The following is a 20616-nucleotide window of genomic DNA, read 5'->3' as shown; positions in this document are numbered from 1 at the left end:
TCGATGGAGGTCTGTGTGTGTGTGTGTGTGTGTGTGTGAGAGATGGTGTGTGTGTGTGAGGGTGTTCCCACAGAGAGAATACAATGTACAAATTGTGTTACTGAGACAAATTGTGTCTTGGGGCGAGTGTGTGAGGAGTTAGAAATGCACAGTGCTGACCTGGTAGCTAGAAGTTTCCCTTATTTGTTAGTTACATTGTAGTTCTATTGCAAAGCTACAAAAATAAGTAGGACATTGCATTTTTGGTTACACAATTCTTTTATTATGTTGTGTGTTTTCACTGAGCTCACATTCTAACCCTGCCCAAATGAGACAGCTCCTGATTGGCTGATTTCTTCCTTATGCAAATGAGCTCTATGGGTTTTTATATGAAGTCATTCGGTCGTGACGCCGCTGTCGTGACTGTGAGAGATGAAACAGATGAACTCGCAGCCATGAGACGTGACAAAAACTTCTAACTCCTGTGTCTGAATTCTACTCCAGCGAAAAGTGAGTATTTCTAAATCTAAATAACACTTTTCTTCAAAATCGTGCAGTAGATGTAGTTAGGAATAAGGATTAAAATTCTTGGTGTTGTGCTGTTAGAGGAAAATAATCAACAATGTGTCAGTGTGATGATGTGGAGTTCCAGTTACCACCCTGAGGTTGATTAATTTCCTATAACAGCACATCCTGAAGTGTTTTATTCCTCTTGCACCACAGTGATTTGTCAACAATTAAAATTAGTATTGATTAAAGAACAACACGTAGCTCCTTTTATTTGTTTTTTTTTAAATTACATTTAATGTTGTGGAACATCTACAAACGTTACTTCCTGTTATCACTTATGGTATGTTATAGCAGCTATAAACAGTCCTTCCTTCACCAGCCTCTCTTTTTTTCTCTCTTGGAGTTAATACGACAAAATTAAGCTTGTTTTTTTGTTACTGAGAAAGTAAAAAACTTTTCTGTCCTGAAATCTTTACTGCTTTATCTGACACTGGAGACTCCTTCCATTAATGTTAAATAAACGTCTCCTTACAGAAAACTTCACCATATTAATATCAAAGTTGATGTGGAGCATTCGCCGTAAAATGTCCCTGTGAACGAGCTGTTACTATAGAAACGATAACGTATTAGAACGAGCGCATTAATATAAACCTGTGATTTGTAGCTGTCCAATCAGAATCCAGAATTCAAACAACAAACTTCCATACCAGTGGATTGAAAGTGTGAATATTTGGTTGCATTATATATATTTTTTTTAAAAAATACAAACGCTTATAGTTATGTGCTGTGTTCTTCAGGTTGCAGGACACTTCCTGTGTCTTATTCTTACGCTTATTGACACACACTTGCATGTTCTCTCTGCAGTGTTTGTGAATATAGCAGGGTTTAGTGTGGATGTGTGGCTGCTGGCTGTGGGTGTGATCACTGTCTGTGTCCTGCTGCTCAACACCGACCTGTTCCTGACTAAACCACAGCCCACCTCGCTGGACACACTCGCCAACGCGGAACTGAGGACCACCGCGGGGGGTGAGACACACACACACACACACACACACAAACACGCATTGTCATGTACTTTGACAATTACTGCATACGATGTTTCTAAAATGGAGATACTACAAACAATACTTAACAGAAAAGGAAAATCAAAGAAAAATAAAAGGGGAAAAAATAATAAAATAATAATCATTTCCTCCCCAGAAATGATTTTTAATATAGTTAGAACTATCAGTATGAATAAGATTGATTTAATAAGTAACTGTACCTATAGATAACAGATAACAGAGTCATACTGCAGACAGCGCTCGTGTTAATTAATATTAAATCATTAATATGTGGCGCCTAAAGTGCTTCATTAGTGAGATAAAGATTTTGAACTTTCTGATTAGGTTAGATCTGTGTAGATTATTCCAATAAAATAAAATCATTTCTACCATCTATTCATTCACTAAATATTTAATAATAAACATTTCTCCATTTATGAAGTTCGAATTTTGCATTTTAGAGGATTTATAATGATGTCAGTTAAACACACCATGTGTTTGTCTAACAGAACATAATGAACTCAACTTCATAGTTCGGCGTTTTTTTTTTTTTTTTACATCAGTCTTTATTATGTTTTTATCATTATTATTATTATTATTAGTAGTAGTAGTAGTAGTAGTAGTAGTAGTATCCTGACACTTCGGTTTGCATTATTGTTATTAACTTTTTTCTGTTTTACACAACAGGAATTTTCCTATTCAGTTGTTAATTGATGTGTTTTGTGTGTTTGTGTTGTGAACATTGGAGACGCAGAAGAGAAGAGCTTTAAAGCACTCACACTCTGGAAGAAAACCGGAGCCGTGATCATGGCCGTCAGACGACCGGGATGATCTTTGTGCAGAGAGGTGTGTGGGGTTTTTTTTTTTTTTTTTTGTGTGTGTGTGTGTGTGTGTGTGTGTGTGTCTCTTTGTGTTGATATACCAGTATGCTGTGATATGTAAACATGACGGTCCTTCTCTTTCATTTTTATATTTTAAATGAAAAAATGTAAACTTATCCAGCTGGTGTGAATCAGACAACTGCATTTAAACACTTTTAATAAACTACTGAAGCCAAAGCGCAAGTTTCTCTAAATATAAAACCGAACTCTTGGTGTTGTTTCAATGTTTCACAGTGTTTAAAGCTTCAGTACGTATTTCAGAAGTAAAGTTTACACACTTGTCCCGTACTCCAAATGTAAGCGTAGCTAACACGTAATACAACCTTATAACCTCCAGTTTACTGTTTCACACACTCCTTCACCCCGCATTGCACAGATTCACCCAGAGCAGCAGAACTTACATTACAAACTAAAATAAGAGAGCAGCAATAATGCATTTTTTCTACCAGGAGGAGGAGTTGCCAAATCCCCAAAAGTTACACACTGCATCTTTAATGCCTCACAGATACAAAAATCATGATATTTGGTAACACAATAATATATAGGCTGTGAGTAATATTTTTATTCCCTGTGTCTGTACTTTGTGTGTGTGTGTGTGTGTGTGTGCACACGCTATGAGGTGGAAGAACAAGACTTAATTAGGTATATTTTTATCCTGTTACATCTACACAGGGACAAAAGAAAGAAAGAAAGAAAGAAAGAACTAGGGCTAATTCCAGCACATGTACAGTGTTGTTGATTAATTGGCTTTGTCCCTTACAAGTAAATTAGTAAATAAAATAAAAAAGGAATACTGTAGTGTCCCTTATTCAGTGTGTGTGTGTGTGTGTGTGTGTGTGTGTGTGTGTGTTTAATAACAGGAAGCCTCTGAGCTGTCCTCTCTGAAGCCTCAGCTGGATGAGATCGGTGTTCCTCTGTACGCCGTGGTGAAGGAGAACATCAGTACAGAGATACACAACTTCAGACCTTACTTCAGCGGAGAAATCTTCCTGGATGAGAAGGTCTGAGATTCCAAAGAAGCACTGAAGTTTGCTTTTCATTTCTATTTCTATTTCATTTCATTTATATTTTCATTTCTATTTAGAGCAGAGTTGCGTATACAACTACACACATTTTTTTATTTTACATTTTACATTTATAGTCTTTTATATCTTTTCAATGCTCTTGCTCTCCTGAGCAGTTTTTTTTTTTAAAATTTCCTTCTGAATGTTGGTGCTTATTGTTTAGTTACTACATGGGATAAATGTAGTCATTTTTTGGAATTAATTATGGAAATTGATAGTAAATAATTTTGACAATAATTGGACATGTGAGCATTTAACAGAATAATGATTTACCTTTTCTTACTCCTGAGAATCAGCCACTGTAGGATTTGCTGTAGGATTTGTCCATATTGAATGAAGTTGCCTTAACTGTCTGTGAACTTTAATACCTGGATTGTAGATATATATTTGATCATTTCCAGATATTTTAGATTATTTGCCCCTTTGCCACATGTGTTTTCATTGTAACAGAAACAGAAAAGCGTTCCCCTGTCATCGGGACATCCTTAGTTTAATTCCCGACTACACTAAAGCCACCCGTAGCTGGGAGTCAGGTGAGCAAAACTGGCTGTGCTGTCTAGGTGGGAGGGACATATCTCTCTCCCCTGTCAATCAAAGTGACACTAGCCATTCACGGGCGTTTGTGAGTTCATGTATGCAGAATAGGGCGGATAGCACTTTCCTCCGAGTGTGTTACGCCGCCCTGTGATGCAGCATGAGCAACAGTTTGAAAAGATCTGGTTGGCTGGCTTCACGTGTCTCGGAGAAAGCACACATTAGCCTTCACCCTCCCCGGGATTGTAGCTGTCACATGATAGGACAGAGCTGGCTGGTGGGTGGGAATTGGCAGGTGACCAAATTGGGGGAAAATGGAGAAAAAAAACAGAAGTTCATTCTGAATATGTGAGAATACAGACTGAAAACTGCCTCTGCTCATCAAATGACTCATGATTCATTTAGAATGAATCACTTTGAATGAATTGAAATTTGTGATCAAATCGTGATGCACGTTGTGAAATCTGTTCTGTAATTTTTTTTTTCTGTTCGTTGTACGCTGCAGCAATTTTTTTACAGTCCCAGGCAGAGGAAGATGATGACTCTGGGCTTCACTCGTATCAGCGTGTGGCGGAACATCCTGCGCGCCTGGAGGAAAGGTTACCAGGGCAACACGAAAGGGGAGGGGTTTATACTTGGAGGCCTTTATGTGATTGGTCCAGAGAATCAGGTGATGCTCCACCTTTTATGTTATATCTCTATTCATTTTGGTGTTTTTTTTTTTTTTATCAGATGATATAAATCATCTATTATATGATTTATTTATATATTTCTGTATATTTTTTTGCAGGGTATTTTAATGGAGCACCAGGAGAAGGAGTTTGGTGATAAAGCTGATCTCAGATCAGTGTTACAAGCAGTACAGAAAGTGCAGAAAGCTGACTAAAGCTATCAGCGCTGATCTCAAATCAGTTCTACAGACACTTCAAGAACATGAAGTGTACTAAATAGGGTACAGAGTAATGGTCTTTCATTTCCTTTTAGTTCAGTGTGCTATACAGCACTGTGCATAAGTATTCACCCCCCTGAACTTTTCCAGATTTTGTAGTATTAAATCCTGTAACTGAAATGGACTTAATTGCGATTTGATGTCATGAATCTACAAAATAGTGACACACCAGGTTCTTTACTTTTTGGCAGGTGTGTGTTTCTGGGCTGTGTGTGTGTTTTTTCTGTACTTATAGAAAAGCCTTGGATCTGTTCTGCTGTTTGGGCTTGCTGTGTTATTTGTGTTAATTCTTCCCTCTTATCCGTGTGGTAAATGTATTGCAGTGTGTCTCTGTAATGATGAAGGGTTTGGGAGCGTGTTAATGACAGACTGACTCTAAACTCTCTACAGGAGCGAGCAGTTTTGATGCCTCACTCTCCCGAAACACAGAAACACACCCTGTGATACGGTATAGAATTCGAAAAGAACATCTTTGCACTGAATCTAACACCACGAAGAGACGAGAGACGAGAATCTGAATTGTTAATTGCAATGGAATGGAAATAGCTGCATAAAAAACTCTTATGATTGCCTAGTTGATTTATTTTTCATATAAGAATTCTTTGTGTTTTTACTGCAGATGTACTATTTTACTGTTTGTACTCTTTTGTGTTTATTACTTCATTCATACACTGTAAGTACTCTAATATAAAACACACTTTTACATTTATTGTTAGCAATCAAAAAGCACATTTATATTTAATATCAAGATTACATACTTGATACTGATCAGAAGGTTTGTTTTTATCTTAATATATACACTTTAATATTTTCTATAAAACACCTGTGATACTTATTAATGCATTTATAGCAGGACAAAACTACACACTTAATCATAAACATTGATCTGGACTAATAAGTAGCTTAGACACAATCTAATTACATGGAAAACACTATTTTGACAATAGTCCAGTTGATAGAACTGCATATATGTATGAAATAAATATATGAAATAAACTGATTTATGAAATAAATTGATTATTGATTGATAAGTCATTGGAGTTTGTGCATTTTTATTTTTTATTTAATTAAACGCACAATTAAGCCTGAATTAATGTCATTGTAGTTTTATCTTGCCTTCCTCAAATGTGACCGAGATGATTGACACCATTTCATCCAATAGTAATCCTGTAACACAACCGTACCAACCAATCAGCGATAGAAGGCGGGGCTTAGAGCTGCCACTGGAATGAATGGAGGAGTCATTTGGCCTTTTCAACCAACAATATCAGGTAAAAAAAAGAACGCAACACTTTTTAAAAGACATTAATAAGTTGATATCGACTGTGTTGGCGAGTATAACAGCATATTTCTGTTTAAAAACGACTATTTATTTAGTTTGTTTATTCAGTTTCTGTCATTTATAAGCGACACAGGTGAAGACTGACGTAGCGGCTCACTTGTTGCCTAGCAACCGCTGACAGCGTGTTTTATTTCTCCCTCCTGTAACTTAGCTATTAATAATAACTTTTTTTCTGAAATATATACGGGTCTGATAAACGTTACTGTGTGATAAGGACATGTTTTATATGTTTTATATGTCCTTTTTTTTTATATCCACACGGTGTCGTTGGTCATGCTCAAGTTCCCGGCGCGCGCGAGAGAGATATAAAATACCAGACCGGAAGTCATTAACGCGACATACTACAGGTCACATCAATTATTTTTCAGATTAAAAAAATAAATTACATCTATAGCACATCTTCCATTAAAGTCCAATAATAAAAAATAGCATTAGAAAAAAAATGAACAGAAAAGTAGTTACAGTTTTGAAGCTTAACACGACGTCAAGCCCCGCCCACTTCACAATGACGTCACGACATATGGCTCTTAAAAAAGCTTGATTTCTGATATTCAGTGTATGTGTTATTATATGATAAAGTTTCCTTTATAAACCTTATAAACCACATGTACTAGAGTGGAAATATATGAAATTACATTTGTAAAAATTCTTAAAATCAGTATTTTTCTACAATCTCAATTCCTATTTCCTTTTTATAATCATATTAACAGAGGAATTAACCAAAATGATGATGCGTTACATTTATGCTATATTTTATACTGAAACTTACATAAAATACATTTGAAACAACCCAGCCCACTGGGTTTTCTTGGTTAAACAATTAAAAATGTATTTTCTAATGAACTGTTGTGTAAAAATCTTTCTGTGCACTGTGCTATAAACATAAAATTTAACATCATCAAAGACTAGATTGTTAGCTTTATTAAGTATTCAAATGTGTGCAGAAGACAAGGTGATGTTTTTATTTAACAGTGATTTATTCACTACAGTAATTTTGATTAATATTTCTAAACTTTACTTTAATGTTACAGATAAATTCAGTGTTTAAGGGTGCAATAATATCTTGAAATCATTTACCAGACTTTTATCTGTGGAAGAATCAAATCCAAACCCTGATGGTTCTTTGCTCATGTCCTGAGATTTAAACCCACAACCTTCGGAACGCTAATACGGAGCTTACTTACGCTTTACCAGTCAGCGCTGCTAAAATGGTGAAAAAACCTCTAAAGTAAAAATGTCTTCTTGATTGAACGTGTTCTACAACCTTATCCATAATTATTCTCTCTCTCTCTCTCTCTCTCTCTCTCTCTCTCTTTTAGAAAGAATACTTTACCAGCAGTTCGGTTTCTTCCAGGAAGTGTTTAGGTTCTGATCACTTAAATAAGTGAGTGTGGACAGATATCTGGCATTTTGAGGAGATAGAGAGTGGAAATGAGGCAGGATAACCACAGGACACCTTGCTGACCCTTACACACACACACACACACACGCAATGGGGAGTCCACAGCGGCCCACAACCCCACACCAGGGTCACCACAGAAACAGATCTCTGTCTCCAACACAAAGGCCAACTGGTGGAAACACCATCATAGAGGGTGAGACTGTGTGTGTGTGTGTGTGTGTGTGCATGTGAGAGAGAGAGAGAGAGAGAGAGATTGTGTGTGCAGTCAGAATCCAGAATTCAGCAGAGCTCTGAGGTGTGTGTGTGTCTGTGTGTGTGTGTGTGTGTGTGAGAGAGAGATTGTGTGATTGTGTGTGCAGTCAGAATCCAGAATTCAACAGATCTCTGGTGTGTGTGTGTGTGTGTGTGTGTGTGTGAGAGAGAGAGAGATTGTGTGATTGTGTGTGCAGTCAGAATCCAGAATTCAGCAGAGCTCTGGTGTGTGTGTGTGTGTGTGTGTGTTGCAGGTGATCTGCATGGCGAGACAGTGGCAGTAACAGTGGATCAGACAGAAGATGGTCATTTGGGCTTCAGTGTTCGTGGAGGAGCCGAGCACGGCCTCAACATCTTCATCAGCAAAGTGGAGGCCAACAGTGCTGCAGGTGTGTGTGTGTGTGTGTGTGTGTGTGAAAGAGAGAGAGAGAGAGAGAGAGAGAGAGAGAGCGACACTTGCAGCTCCATTCGTTAACCATATTTAGTAGTGTACAGAGAAAGAACTCTATGTGTGTGAGAGAGAACTCTGTGTGTGTGTGTGTGTGTGTGTGTATAGAGCAGGCAGGTCTGTGTGTAGGGGATAAGCTCCTGGAGGTGAATGGTATCAGTCTGGAGAACATCAGCATGAGCAGCGCTGTGAAAGTGCTGACTGGCCACCGCCGCCTCCGATTGGTCCTTCAGAGAGTGGGGCGGGTCCCTGGGATCAGATACACCAATGAGAAAACCACCTGGTGAGCAACACACACCTGTTCTTACTTATTTACCACGGGCGGGAGTTATGAGGAAGACACACTACCGCACAGACAGACAGACAGACAGACAGACAGATAGATAGATAGATAGATAGATAGATAGATAGATAGATTTGATCATTTGTTAATGATTGCTTATTAGATTAATAATTAATAATTTATTCCTAATTTATTTGATACGAATTAAGATGTTAATTAAGAAATGAATTAAGATGTTTAATATTTTTTGCTGTGATGCTGAAAGCCACATTGTTAAACATTATAAAGTGTAACGCTGTTCACACACGTCTCACTGATTAAATGACTGTATCTGATGTTGTTCGTGGAACTTGGCTGTAGTTTGGACATTAATAACAGAAACGCAGCTGCAGAAACCAGGGCAATGAACTGTACTGAGGGAAGTGAATAAGATTATTAAAAAAAGGTGAATTTGCTTAATTGTGTGTGTGTGTGTGTGTGTGTGTAGGGTAGATCTGATCCACCGCAGGATGGTGGTAGAGGAGGGGGGCGTGTCTCTGTCAGAAAGCCGCACAGACGGCGCTCTGTGTCGTACAGTTCACCTGCACACGTCTCTCTCACAGCCCTGCCTCGGCCTCAACATCCGCGGAGGAACAGAGTACGGCCTCGGCATCTACGTCTCCAAGTGAGAACCTCTGCCTGCCTGTCTGTCTGTCTATCTGTCTGTTTATCTGTCTATCTGTCTGTCCTTCTGTCTGTTTATCCGCCTGTCTGTTTATCTGTCTGTCTATCTGTCTATCTGCCTGTCCTTCTGTCTGTTTATCCGCCTGTCTGTCTGTTTATCTGTCTGTCTATCTGTCTGTTTATCTGTCTGTCTGTCTGTCTGTTTATCTGTCTGTTTATCTGTCTGTCTGTCTGTTTATCCGCCTGTCTGTCTGTTTATCTGTCTGTCTATCTGTCTGTTTATCTGTCTGTCTGTCTGTTTATCTGTCTGTTTATCTGTCTGTCTGTTTATCTGTCTGTCTGTCTGTCTGTTTATCTGTCTGTTTATCTGTCTGTCTGTTTATCTGTCTGTTTATCTGTCTGTCTGTCTGTCTGTCTGTTTATCTGTCTGTTTATCTGTCTGTTTATCTGTCTGCCTGTGTGTCTGTTTATCTGTCTGTTTATCTGTCTGTCTGTTTATCTGTCTGTTTATCTGTCTGTTTATCTGTCTGTCTGTCTGTCTGTTTATCTGTCTGTCTGTTTATCTGTCTGTTTATCTGTCTGTTTATCTGTCTGTCTGTCTGTTTATCTGTCTGTTTATCTGTCTGTTTATCTGTCTGCCTGTGTGTCTGTTTATCTGTCTGTCTGTCTGTCTGACTGTTTAGACTCTCCCAGTGAGAGTCACTCTTTATGTCTCAGAGTGAGCAGCTTTGGAGTTTCGATGAAAAAAGTACACTAGTCTTTATATTTATATTAAATAGATTTTTATTTATTTACTCATATTATATATATTATTTATATTTCACCAATATTTATATCTGTATTAAATAGAAATATGTGTGATGAAATGATTTGGCTTTTTTCTTCGTTTGTTCATTGTGTTTGTGTGTGTGTGTGTGTGTGTGTGTGTGTGTGTGTGTGTGTGTGTGTGTGCAGGCTGGATCCAGGAGGACTGGCTGAGCAGGGCGGGATTAAGATGGGGGATCAGATCCTGTCAGCCAATGGTGTGAGCTTTGAGGGTATCACTCACAGCAGAGCTGTGGAAGTCCTGAAGAGCAAACATCACCTCACACTGACTATCAAAGTGAACACACACACACACACACACACACACACACACACACATGTATGCTCTGCAGTAAGTTTATAAGGCAAAGCAGCATCTGATCTGTGAGTGTATTGTACTCTAGAGTGTGTGTGTGTGTGTGTGTGTTGGCCAGGTACTGCATGCATTATTTACCATGCTGTAGGATCAGGTGCTAAGCGTTTAAAGGGTTTAACTATCACTTTAATACACACATTAGAGCTCAGACCTGATCTGTGATTAGTGATAGCTGAGTGTATACAGTTTTATACTAATCACCAGAAGGTTGTGAGCAAAAAAGCAACACATTCCTGAGTGTTAAATATCTCACACGTGTCTCACCTGGAGAGCTGAGAGCTGCTGCTGTAATCATAAAGACGTTCCTGTGCTCATCCCAGAATTCACAAGGTTTCTTCCTCACGTCGTCTCAGGGAGTTTTTCCTCGTCACTGTCACCTCTGGCTCGTTCATTAGGGATCTGAATCTGCTTTGTGACAATGTCTATTGTTAAAACTGTTATATAAAAAAAAATTAATTCAGTTGAGTCTTGTTTGATTGACAGGAGGCGGGGCGATACCCAGCTTATCAAGAGCTAGTGGCAGAGTACAGCTGGCTTGATAAACGTAAGAAACCCGACTATGGATTGAATCATAATTCATGAATAATTCTGTTGAACTTTTGAGACATTATCTATTATTATCTTTTAGGAAGCAGTAGAGCGCTCCATTCTTCATCGCGGGGGTCAGACTCGTTCTCGTCTGCCTCCTCTCTGTCCTCTGGAACCCCCGTCAGCTCGGTCGCTGGTCTCTCCCAGGCCACGCTGCCTCTCTCTCTGCCCCTCAGGTCCCAGATGACCGACATGTCCAGCTTCACAGAGGGCCAGTTTCTCACAGATCCCATCGAAAAAGACTTCCACGCAGAGACGAGTCTGAGCCGCGGCCCAACGGAGTTCCTGCAGGACTCGGCTATCCGTAACGATGGAGGAGGAGGAGGAGGAGACGAGAGAAGAGAGGGGAGGAAAACGTCTCTCCTGATGGCGCTAAGCCGACCTGGTCCACCTATCCGCAGGACCCAGAGTCACATGACTGTCTCAGGTCGGACATATATGTGCAAAGCCATAGTTTGTGTAACTAGTCACAATTTGATCCTTACTTAGATCTGAAATGTGAAAGCTGAGCTTTCCTGTTTCTCTTACACACATATTCAGAAGAGGAACAGAGGAAGCAGAAGAAGCAGAAGGAAGGAAGAGAAGAAGGTGGGATCCCGTTGCAGCGTTCCAAAACCTTCCTCGGCCTGCTTTGGAAGAGGAGCTCATCTAGGGAGCGTTCCAAATCTCCATCCCGACCCGAGCCCAGTCATGGTAAGATGCTACTGTATAACGGATAACGGAGTGTGTGTTTAGGAAAAATAGTGTTCTCTGGGATGAATTTGCTCATAATGATGGTCTGTGGCTGAAGGTACAACGAGCAGCAGGTTGTCCGATCAGGAAGTGCTCACTCAGGTGGAGGAAATGGCCACGAAGCTGCTGGAGGAGGAAGACGTAGCCGTGCTCATGGAGATCTGTAAGCGGGTAATAGTGTGTGACGTCGCTCACTCGCCAATCAGCCCCTTTCCTCATTCAGAGGTATTTGGTGTATATGAAGTTTCCTCTGTGTTTGTTCAGTATACAGTGGAGCGAGAGTTGAAGTCTCTAGTGCTCCCCCTGCTGAGCATTCTGAATGGACCGGAGAAACTCCTGTTACTGAGGGAGATCAGGTGAAAAAAGCTGAAACATTGTTATGTTTTAAATTAAATTATTTTACTATAAAGACAATTCAGCTTCTCTAATAAACATCATACTTTAAAATCTTATTGATATTACAGAGATTATATCATTGTGTCCTGAGAGTAACAAAGCATCCCACACACACACACACACACCTGCCATCAGGATGATCCCTGGAGCATGAGAGGGAATTTCGTGTCATTGTTTCCATCAGTAAACTTTCTACTGTTAATAAAAGAAATGAAGATAACATCTTAGATGGCCTGGGACAGCTTTGCTGAGTAGTGACAAATATTGCACACTTCTAAGGAAATGTATTCTATGACCAAAATAGCTTACGTCTACTTATAGTTTCTTCTCCTGCCCTGATTTCAGAATGCTTGTCCCTGAGGAGGATCTTCAGCTGTTTAACAGCATGGTGAAACCCTTCGAGGAGGAAGCCTACCACATATTAAAGAGACGCTCTCGTAAGCTAGAAAATACGGCTCAAAGCGTTACCAGCTACTGACTTTATACTCTTTCATATTTACCTTGATATATGAAAGAGTTGTCTATGTGGTTGTGTCGAAAGCACTGGAATTCACGACTTGTTATTCTTATTAAAGCTAAATAATAATAAAAAATAAGTAGGGAATTGATAGTATGTAGCAAATTTTATATTAGCTAGCTACTGAATCAGATTCAATTCCCAAACCAGGTGTACTTTTGAGTGGTCTCGATGAGCATTACGTGTTAGATTAAATACTATTTTTTCTTCTTTTTCTCTTAGGACGGTCGTCCCCTTTGCGATCTCCCAAGGCAGGCCACGCCCCCAAGCGCCACCTCATCACACCTGTTCCAGGTGAGACCTAGGATTAGAACAGTACTATATATTTGTGATATGTTAGACTCTAGATGCTCCAGGGTATGTGTGTTTGTGTGTGTGTGTGCATGTTTCAGACCAGCACGGTGGATTCGAGCTCCAGGCAGCCGAGGACGTGGACAGACAGAACCGGCTGCTGGAACAATTACAGCGTCTTCATGTGTCTCAGACGCAAAGCGAGACGGAGGAACCTAACCGAGTGTCCTTCACTCCTCTGCTGGACATTCCTGTAGACTCATATTCTCACCCAGAATCCCTCAAACCACCCAGATCATCTCCAACAATCCCCAACTGGCTACTGACCCAAAATTCACACTCTGCTCCTACCACGGAGGACGAGCTCGAAACCACCACGAGAAGGGGGAGGTCTCCTTTCCGAAACGGACACTCGGAAAGCAAAGCGAATAAAAAAGAGAAGGCAGAACGGGACGTTTTCTTCACCGTAGTGGACACTCCTCGTCACAGGAGACCACTGCTGTCTCAGGTCTTCGGTCCACTCAGGAGATCACAGAGCGGCGAAAAGCAAACGCAAGAACATCGTGATGATCAGGAGTATGAACTCAAAACCGTCTGCATCAGCAAAACCAAGCAGTCACTGGGTGAGAGAACATCTGTGCTGTTTGTTCCAACAGTGGATCAGGAATAAACCACTCCGTGTCACGCTGTTGTAGTAAAATAATGAGCGATGGAGCGATGGTGTGATGACGTAGAGTTACTGCTAACATCCTGAATCTGGTTGTTTTCCAGTAACAGCACATCCTGACGTGTTTTATTCCTCTTATACCACAGTACTTTACCAAAGATAGCAATTTATCCATTTGTAGTTACATTTAATGTTGTGGAACGTCCATAAAACAAGTTAGTTCCTGTTCTCACTTACCTTATAGCAGCTAGAAACAGTTGTTCCCTCACCAGCCTCTCTTTTTTCTCTGTCTTAAAGTTAATACAACAAAAAACAAAACAAAAAAAAACCCGCAACTTGTCATGATACCGAGAAACCGCAAAAAGCATAAACTCTTCTGTCCTGAAGATGTCGGAAAAGTTACAGCTTTACCTCTGACTGTTACAAAGCGCTGACACTGGAGACTCCTTCCATAAATGTTACGGAAAACTTTACCATATCATCGATTATACGTTTTTAAATAACTTATCTGAATCGTCCGCCGAACGAGTCCCTGTGAATGAGCTGTTACTATAGAAACGATAACGTAATAGAACAAGAGGCTGAAAATTAATCAACACTTTCTGACCAATCAGAATCCAGAATTCAGCAGCATAGTGGTGTAGAGCCAGTTAAGACCCTCTAACACACTCTGTGGTGTAACTGCTTTCCTGTCTCAAGGTTTGTTTGCTAAAGTTAGGACTGTACGTGCAATAACATGCTCTCTGAAACGAACAGGGATCAGTATCTCGGGTGGCGTGGAGTCCAGAGTGCAGCCTGTGGTCAAGATCGAGAAGATATTTCCAGGAGGAGCTGCATCTACTAACAACATGCTGAAGGTAAAATCCATTTTTTAGGAAGCGACTGCTCTTAACTACGAAAAAAAAAAGTGACATGTTGCTGTTAATAGATCACAGATCAGGTTTTAAGGAGATGTTATGTAAGGAATTAACCACTCTATGTCATTCTGTAATAGTAAAATATTCAACACAGGAGTGGTGTGATGAAGTGGAGTTACTGCTACCATCGCAAAGTTGATTATTTTCCTATAACATCATGTCACTAGGTGTTTTATTTTTCTTAGACCACAGCAATTTAACAGAGACGAGTTTACGTTTTACAGTTTTTTTGTCTTATTAACTTCAAAAGAGAGAAAAAAACAGAGGCTGATGAGGAAACGAATGTTTCTAGCTGCTATAACGTAAGTGAGAACAGGAACTAAGTCAACTTGTTACATTAAATGTAACTATAAATGGATGAAAAGTATGACATGTTGTTAATTAATAATCAAATAAATTGTAATTGCTATGGTGTAAGAGGAATAAAACACTTCAGGATGTGCTGATAACAGTAACTCCACTTCATCACACCACCCCGTCCTTGATTAGTTTCCTATAACAGCATGACACGGAGTGATTTATTTCTTTTATTGGGAGAAATTCATGGTATAGCCGGGGAATATGTGACCCAGAAGTTTAGTCATTTCTGTTTGTCATTGTGAATCTGATTTATTTTAATCTCTCTCTCTCTCTCTCTCTCTCTCTCTCTCTCCCTCCCTCTCTCTCTCTCTCCCTCTCTCTCTCTCTCTCAGGCTGGCTTTGAGCTGGTGTCAGTAGACGGCGTATCTCTGCAGGGCATCACGCATCAGGACGCGGTGGAAATCATCCGCCAAGCCTTCAGCAACAAACACACCGACCCCATGGAGCTGGTGGTGAAGGTCCCTAAACACTCCTGAGACACAATCAATGCTTTAATCGTGCTGAAAATCACTCTACCATAAACTGCTGAACTGTTCAGTGTGCAGAAACGTCGTCCGGACACATAATGATACCCGTCACGACACCCATAAGTGACAGCGTGAAGGCAAAATACAATACAGCTGCATTCCAGCACTGCTTCTAACATGTTCTCCTCCCGTTCTTCTCACTACCTTGAACCATCTTAAAAGCCACTTCTACAGCTTTTAGTGACGCAGGTGATGTTTTAGAGGCCCGAGGTATCGCCCTTTCTGAGCTAAATCATTACCTTGTCCCACTCCTAGCTAGTCTCTAACTAACTAACTAGCTAGCTAACTAGCCTATCTTGCTCTCTACATTAGGTGTTTTATTCTCAGTGATGCAGACGTAATAAAGATCAGTGTAACTCTGGTGATGAGGAGGTTGTTTGTTTGTCTTCGCTGTAGCTTAGGAAGCAGAATCTGAGCTGCTTGAAGTGAGACGTTGCATCACGTTCCAGCGAACGTCCCAAACATACACGCGCTGCCATGTTTAGTTATATTGCAGCGCTGCAATGTTTTTTTGATTCAGTATTTGATGTCGTAAAAAACTCCTCATACTCCACTCATTTTCACCATTACTTTGTCCTCCGTGTTTGTTTTTCCTGCTCGACACCCTAACTTGTGATCTGATTGGTCGAACGTTGATGTCACTCAGCGCTTTTTTCTGAAAAGTTGAAGCTCTTTGAATTTGGAAACTTATTTGGAACTTTTACCAAAAACAAACAAAAAAAAAACCCCCAAAAAACCCCCAAAGCCGATGTTGGGAAATTTTTGAAAGCAATCGCTTCCAATAAAAACTAAAAAAACCAAAAAAAACAAAAACGATCATCTGATTTTAGCAGTTATCGGATTTATTCAGGTGTCATTTAATTCTGGATTAAACCTGTTCTGATAAAGAAACCAGGATTTTAGCAGCGTAATCAGGTTACTCAGCGCATGTATTCTGTTAATCTGATATCTGTAGTTTTTCCGTGTCGGTGCATGTACACGAAGATTAATTCAATATTAAACAGGTGAAGTGAAGTCAGAAATAAATATTTACCACAAAAGAAACTCCATGTTAAAATAAAAATAATAAATAATAATATATTCATTTATAAAAACACCTTATCGCTGAGAGCACACCTGCACTCACAGTGTCTAATTTTTAAAATTATTATTATATATTCCATAAATCAAGATTATACATGTAGAACTATATTATTAATAACGCTTATGCAGCTGTTGCTAATAATGTAGTTCTATTCATATATATAAATACTGACAATATTTCGTTTTTCTTTCATACTAGAGGTTTAAAGATAAAAATAATCCAAAAATATAGAATGTACAGCATGCAGAGGTGAGACAACATAATTATTCATTCAACATAATCATTCCAAAATCTCTTGAAAAGAAGAAAAAGAAAAAGAGAAGAAAAGGAGAAGGAAATCAGATGGACAGAATGTTGGATGAGTATCTGAGGCCTGTGTGTTTACAGCTCAGTGCCACTAGAGGGAGCTGCTGCCTCCATTCACACGTTTACACTCAGGGTTAATGAGCTTTATTCTTCTATTCCTGTCTATCTCTCTCTCTCTCTCTCTCTCTCTCTCTCTCTCTACACCTCACAGTCACGTTTCTTCCTTTATTCTTTATTTTTTTCTTTCGGTTTATTTCATTTCTTTTTTTTTTCTCTAATTATTTTTTCTTCCTTTCTACCATTCTTTTTTCTCTTCCTCCTTTTTAAATTCTTTCTCTCTCTCATTTCTTTCCATTCTCTCTCTCTTTCCCTTTTTCTCTCTCTTCTTTTTCTTCCACTCTTTCTCTGTCTTTTTCTGTCTCTCTCTCTCTTTTTATTCTATTCTTTTTCTCTTTTTTTTCTTTTCTTCCATACTATCTCTCTCTATTTTTCTTTCTCTCTCTCCCCCTTTTCCTGTCTCTCTTATTTCTCCATTTATTCTTTCTTTCTGTCTCTTTTTCTATCTCTATTTTTTTTTCTTCCGTCTCTTTCTGACTCTGTACCTTTCTTTCTTTCCTTATGTATTGTATTTATGTTTAAATAAACAATAACATTCCTTTCATCCCTTTATCAGTTTTTAACTTGTAGACAATGCTGTATTTATTTCAGGAAATAAATTCAGTTTAACTCTCAGTGTGTTCACTGTGTGTGTGTGTATGTGTGTGTGTGTGTGTGTGTGTGTGTGTGAGCAGATGTTTATGATAGCAGTGTTTGTGTAGCATTTAATGTGTAGAGAAGACATGGCCTCATTGTAGTGAACTTGTTAAACCAGTCTGTACAGTGGAATCTCGCACACACACACACACACACACACACACACACACACACACACGTGCACACACCCACCCACTTACACACTCACACACACACACACACACATACACACATACACATGCACCCCAGTCCATCCTCCCCCAAACATACACCCACATACACACACACTCACACACACACCTGCACACACCTGTGCACACACACACACACACACACACAGTAAGTACTTCTATATAAATAAGAGAAGTGTGTTATATGTAATTAGCGCTGTGTAATAACTGACATCCATTACACATCAAAACACAACACTATCACTGGTTACCATAGTTACCGAGTGCACACTATTCAGTACACTAGTATGCACTTTTAGTCCTTACCTCTGTAATCACGTGACTCTATAAGTGATCACGTGACTTTCTTGTTTAGGAACAGGACAGATTGATTACTCTGAGTCCTCATGCAGAAAGAAAAACAGACCATCACTCTAATTCCCTTCATCACTCTAATTCCCTTTGTTTTCTAATTTTTGTTGTTGTTTTTTCTTCCTTTCTGTCCCTTTTTTGTCAGTTTCTCTCTCTTTCTTTCTTTCTTTCTTTTTCTCTAACTGTTTAACTTTTTTCTCTCTTCTCATTTCTTTTTTCCCTTTTACTCTTTCTCTTACACTTTCATTCTTTCTTTTTCTCTGTCTCCTTTTTCCCTCTTCTTCCCTCTTTCTCTTTCTCCTTTTTTTACATTCTTCCTTCTCTCTGTTCCTTCTTCTTCTTCTTCATTTCTTTCTTTCCCTCTTCTTCTTCTTCTTCTTCTAATTTTTTTCTTTTTGCTCTCATTTTCTTTCTTTCTTTCTTTCTTTCTTTCTTTCTCTCTCACTCCCCTCTTTCTCTTTTTTTTTTTTTTTTACGTGTTACCTTATCTATAATTGATCACGGGACTTTCTTGTTCAGAGAGAGGACAGGTGTGGAGAGTGATTGATTACTCTCCAGCCAATCAGATCACCTCATTAAGGCAGAGTCCCGCCTCTCGGTGAAGAAACGGACCAATCAGGCGCGGGAGTACTTCCGCCCGCTGGCTGTGGCAGGACGCGGAGTAAACACGGCGCCTCCGTGCTGGAGGGATTTCACTTTCCTGCAGGAAGAGGAACTCCACACGAACCCCAAGTGCTTATTTGATTTCAGAACGGATAAATGAGCAGTTTTTCACTGGGAGCAGTTTGTTGGAAAGCCAGTGTTGGAGCAGAGTGAGTGGAAAACTGCAGGACGTCTTTATGTGCGCCAGTAAGTCCTCTCGCGCGAGCTTTAGTTCACTTTTTATTTCTATTAGTATGATTTTTTTTACAAAACTAAATCATTTCTACTGCAGGTTTGAAAGTGTGACACTTTCATTTTCATATTAGGAGAGCTTTAATCACTTTTAAACCCCGCAAACTGCAAACTCTGCTTCATTGTCTTGCTTTTGTTTATTTGTTTGTTTTTGTTTGTTTAGTAACGCGCGTGCACTTGGAAGTGTCCCTCTGTCTGCATTTCTCTCTCTCTGTCTGCATTTCTCTCTCTCTGTCTGCATTTCTCTCTCTCTGTCTTTTTCTTTTTGCAGAAAAATGTCACATTTCCTCTCCACATCCCCTCAAACTATCCACAGTGTTCCATTCAGCCTGAACTTCAGATCTGTTACAGGAAATGTGTTTATATTTGAGAGAAACTGTAACCAAACTTCATCAGATCCTCTAAAACAAACCGTGTTTAGCTGCTTCAGGGTGTATTTCGGGGTGTATTTCGGGGTGTATTTCGGGGTGTATTTCAGGGTGTATTTCAGGGTGTATTTCAGGGTGTATTTCAGGGTGTATTTCCCCTGCAGTGTTACTGTGTACTGCTGTCTGGGCTAATAGCAGGTTGTTAGCTGTTTATTAGTCTGACTGCTGTTTGTTTTGCTGTTGGAGAAACACACTTCCTTCCCTGCGTCCTCAGTCCCTTCTAACACACTTATTTAAATCAGAGGAAGCTTTATGTAGTTATGGAGATCTCTTTAGCTTTGAGTGTGCTCATCTGCCAAGTGAAATTCCTGTGTACTGCACATTTGGTGATTTAAAGTGATTCTCAGTGGCTTGAGAAGAAGTTAGGAGCTCAGGGTGCGTTCCAGAAGTTCTGAAAGTTTTCTAAACGTACAGAAAAATAATTTTTTTGCACTAATACATTTCATTATTTGCTTTTTCATGATGCGCTGGACTCGAAATATGAATGTGGGATGTATGGGTCTGGGACATAGGAGGACATAAGCCTGGGACATAGGAGCGCGGGATGTGTATGGGTCTGTGGGCATGTAGGAGTCTGAGGACACGTATGAGTCCTTTCTGGGACGCGTAGGAGTCTGAGGACACGTACGAGTCTTGTCTGGGACGCGTCGGAGTCTGAGGACACGTACGAGTCTTGTCTGGGACGCGTCGGAGTCTGAGGACACGTACGAGTCTTGTCTGGGACGCGTAGGAGTCTGAGGACACGTACGAGTCTTGTCTGGGACGCGTAGGAGTCTGAGGACACGTGTGACTCTTTTCTGGGACGCGTAGGAGTCTGAGGACACGTGTGACTCTTGTCTGGGACGCGTCGGAGTCTGAGGACACGTATGAGTCTTGTCTGGGACGCGTCGGAGTCTGAGGACACGTATGAGTCTTGTCTGGGGACACATACCATATGAGTCGATTCTGCGGCCACGGAGGGGTCGAGTCTAGGACGCGCGGGAGCCGGGTCCCGGGGGGGGGGGTTGTGTGGACGCGCGGGAGCCGGGTCCGGGGGGGGGGGGGGGGGGTTGTGTGGACGCGCGGGAGCCGGGTCCGGGGGGGG

General features: G+C 40.2%; 2 protein-coding genes and 1 pseudogene across 2 annotated transcripts in view; all 3 read left to right on the top strand.

Annotated features, from left to right (window-relative positions):
- The first annotated feature begins 218 nt into the window (after positions 1-218).
- LOC113527154 (peroxiredoxin-like 2A) lies at positions 219-5995 on the top strand (annotated as a pseudogene).
- A 121-nt stretch (positions 5996-6116) lies between these two features.
- Positions 6117-16248, top strand: pdzd7b (PDZ domain containing 7b). Its single transcript, XM_053238507.1, has 16 exons — positions 6117-6231; positions 7622-7897; positions 8211-8345; positions 8513-8687; positions 9175-9351; positions 10305-10452; positions 11014-11074; positions 11159-11545; positions 11659-11811; positions 11909-12021; positions 12115-12206; positions 12592-12683; positions 12986-13057; positions 13156-13677; positions 14478-14578; positions 15331-16248. The coding sequence occupies exons 2-16, from the start codon at positions 7795-7797 to the stop codon at positions 15472-15474; spliced, it is 2475 nt and encodes an 824-aa protein (XP_053094482.1). The 5' UTR covers positions 6117-6231; positions 7622-7794; the 3' UTR covers positions 15475-16248.
- Positions 16249-18784: 2536 nt separating this feature from the next.
- mpp7a (MAGUK p55 scaffold protein 7a) overlaps positions 18785-20616 on the top strand; it is a 126183-nt gene continuing 124351 nt past the window's right edge. Inside the window, exon 1 of the mRNA XM_034309481.2 lies at positions 18785-19059. The gene's annotated coding sequence lies outside the window, so the exon portion shown is untranslated. The remainder of the gene's footprint in view (positions 19060-20616) is intronic.

Source organism: Pangasianodon hypophthalmus, chromosome 12 (genome assembly GCF_027358585.1).
Source record: "Pangasianodon hypophthalmus isolate fPanHyp1 chromosome 12, fPanHyp1.pri, whole genome shotgun sequence".
Classification (NCBI taxonomy): domain Eukaryota; kingdom Metazoa; phylum Chordata; class Actinopteri; order Siluriformes; family Pangasiidae; genus Pangasianodon; species Pangasianodon hypophthalmus.
The sequence above is the reverse complement of the archived record's forward strand: the minus strand, read 5'-3'. Positions and strand labels throughout refer to the sequence as shown.

What these genes read in the sequence shown, in the direction of transcription:
- pdzd7b (XM_053238507.1), top strand. Translation starts at nt 7,795, where the DNA reads ATGGGGAGTCCACAGCGGCCCACAACCCCACACCAGGGTCACCACAGA. An exon ending in ACCTCACACTGACTATCAAA is followed by an intron (nt 10,453 to 11,013) that starts GTGAACACACAC and finishes TTTGATTGACAG; the next exon opens with GAGGCGGGGCGATACCCAGC. An exon ending in TCATGGAGATCTGTAAGCGG is followed by an intron (nt 12,022 to 12,114) that starts GTAATAGTGTGT and finishes GTGTTTGTTCAG; the next exon opens with TATACAGTGGAGCGAGAGTT.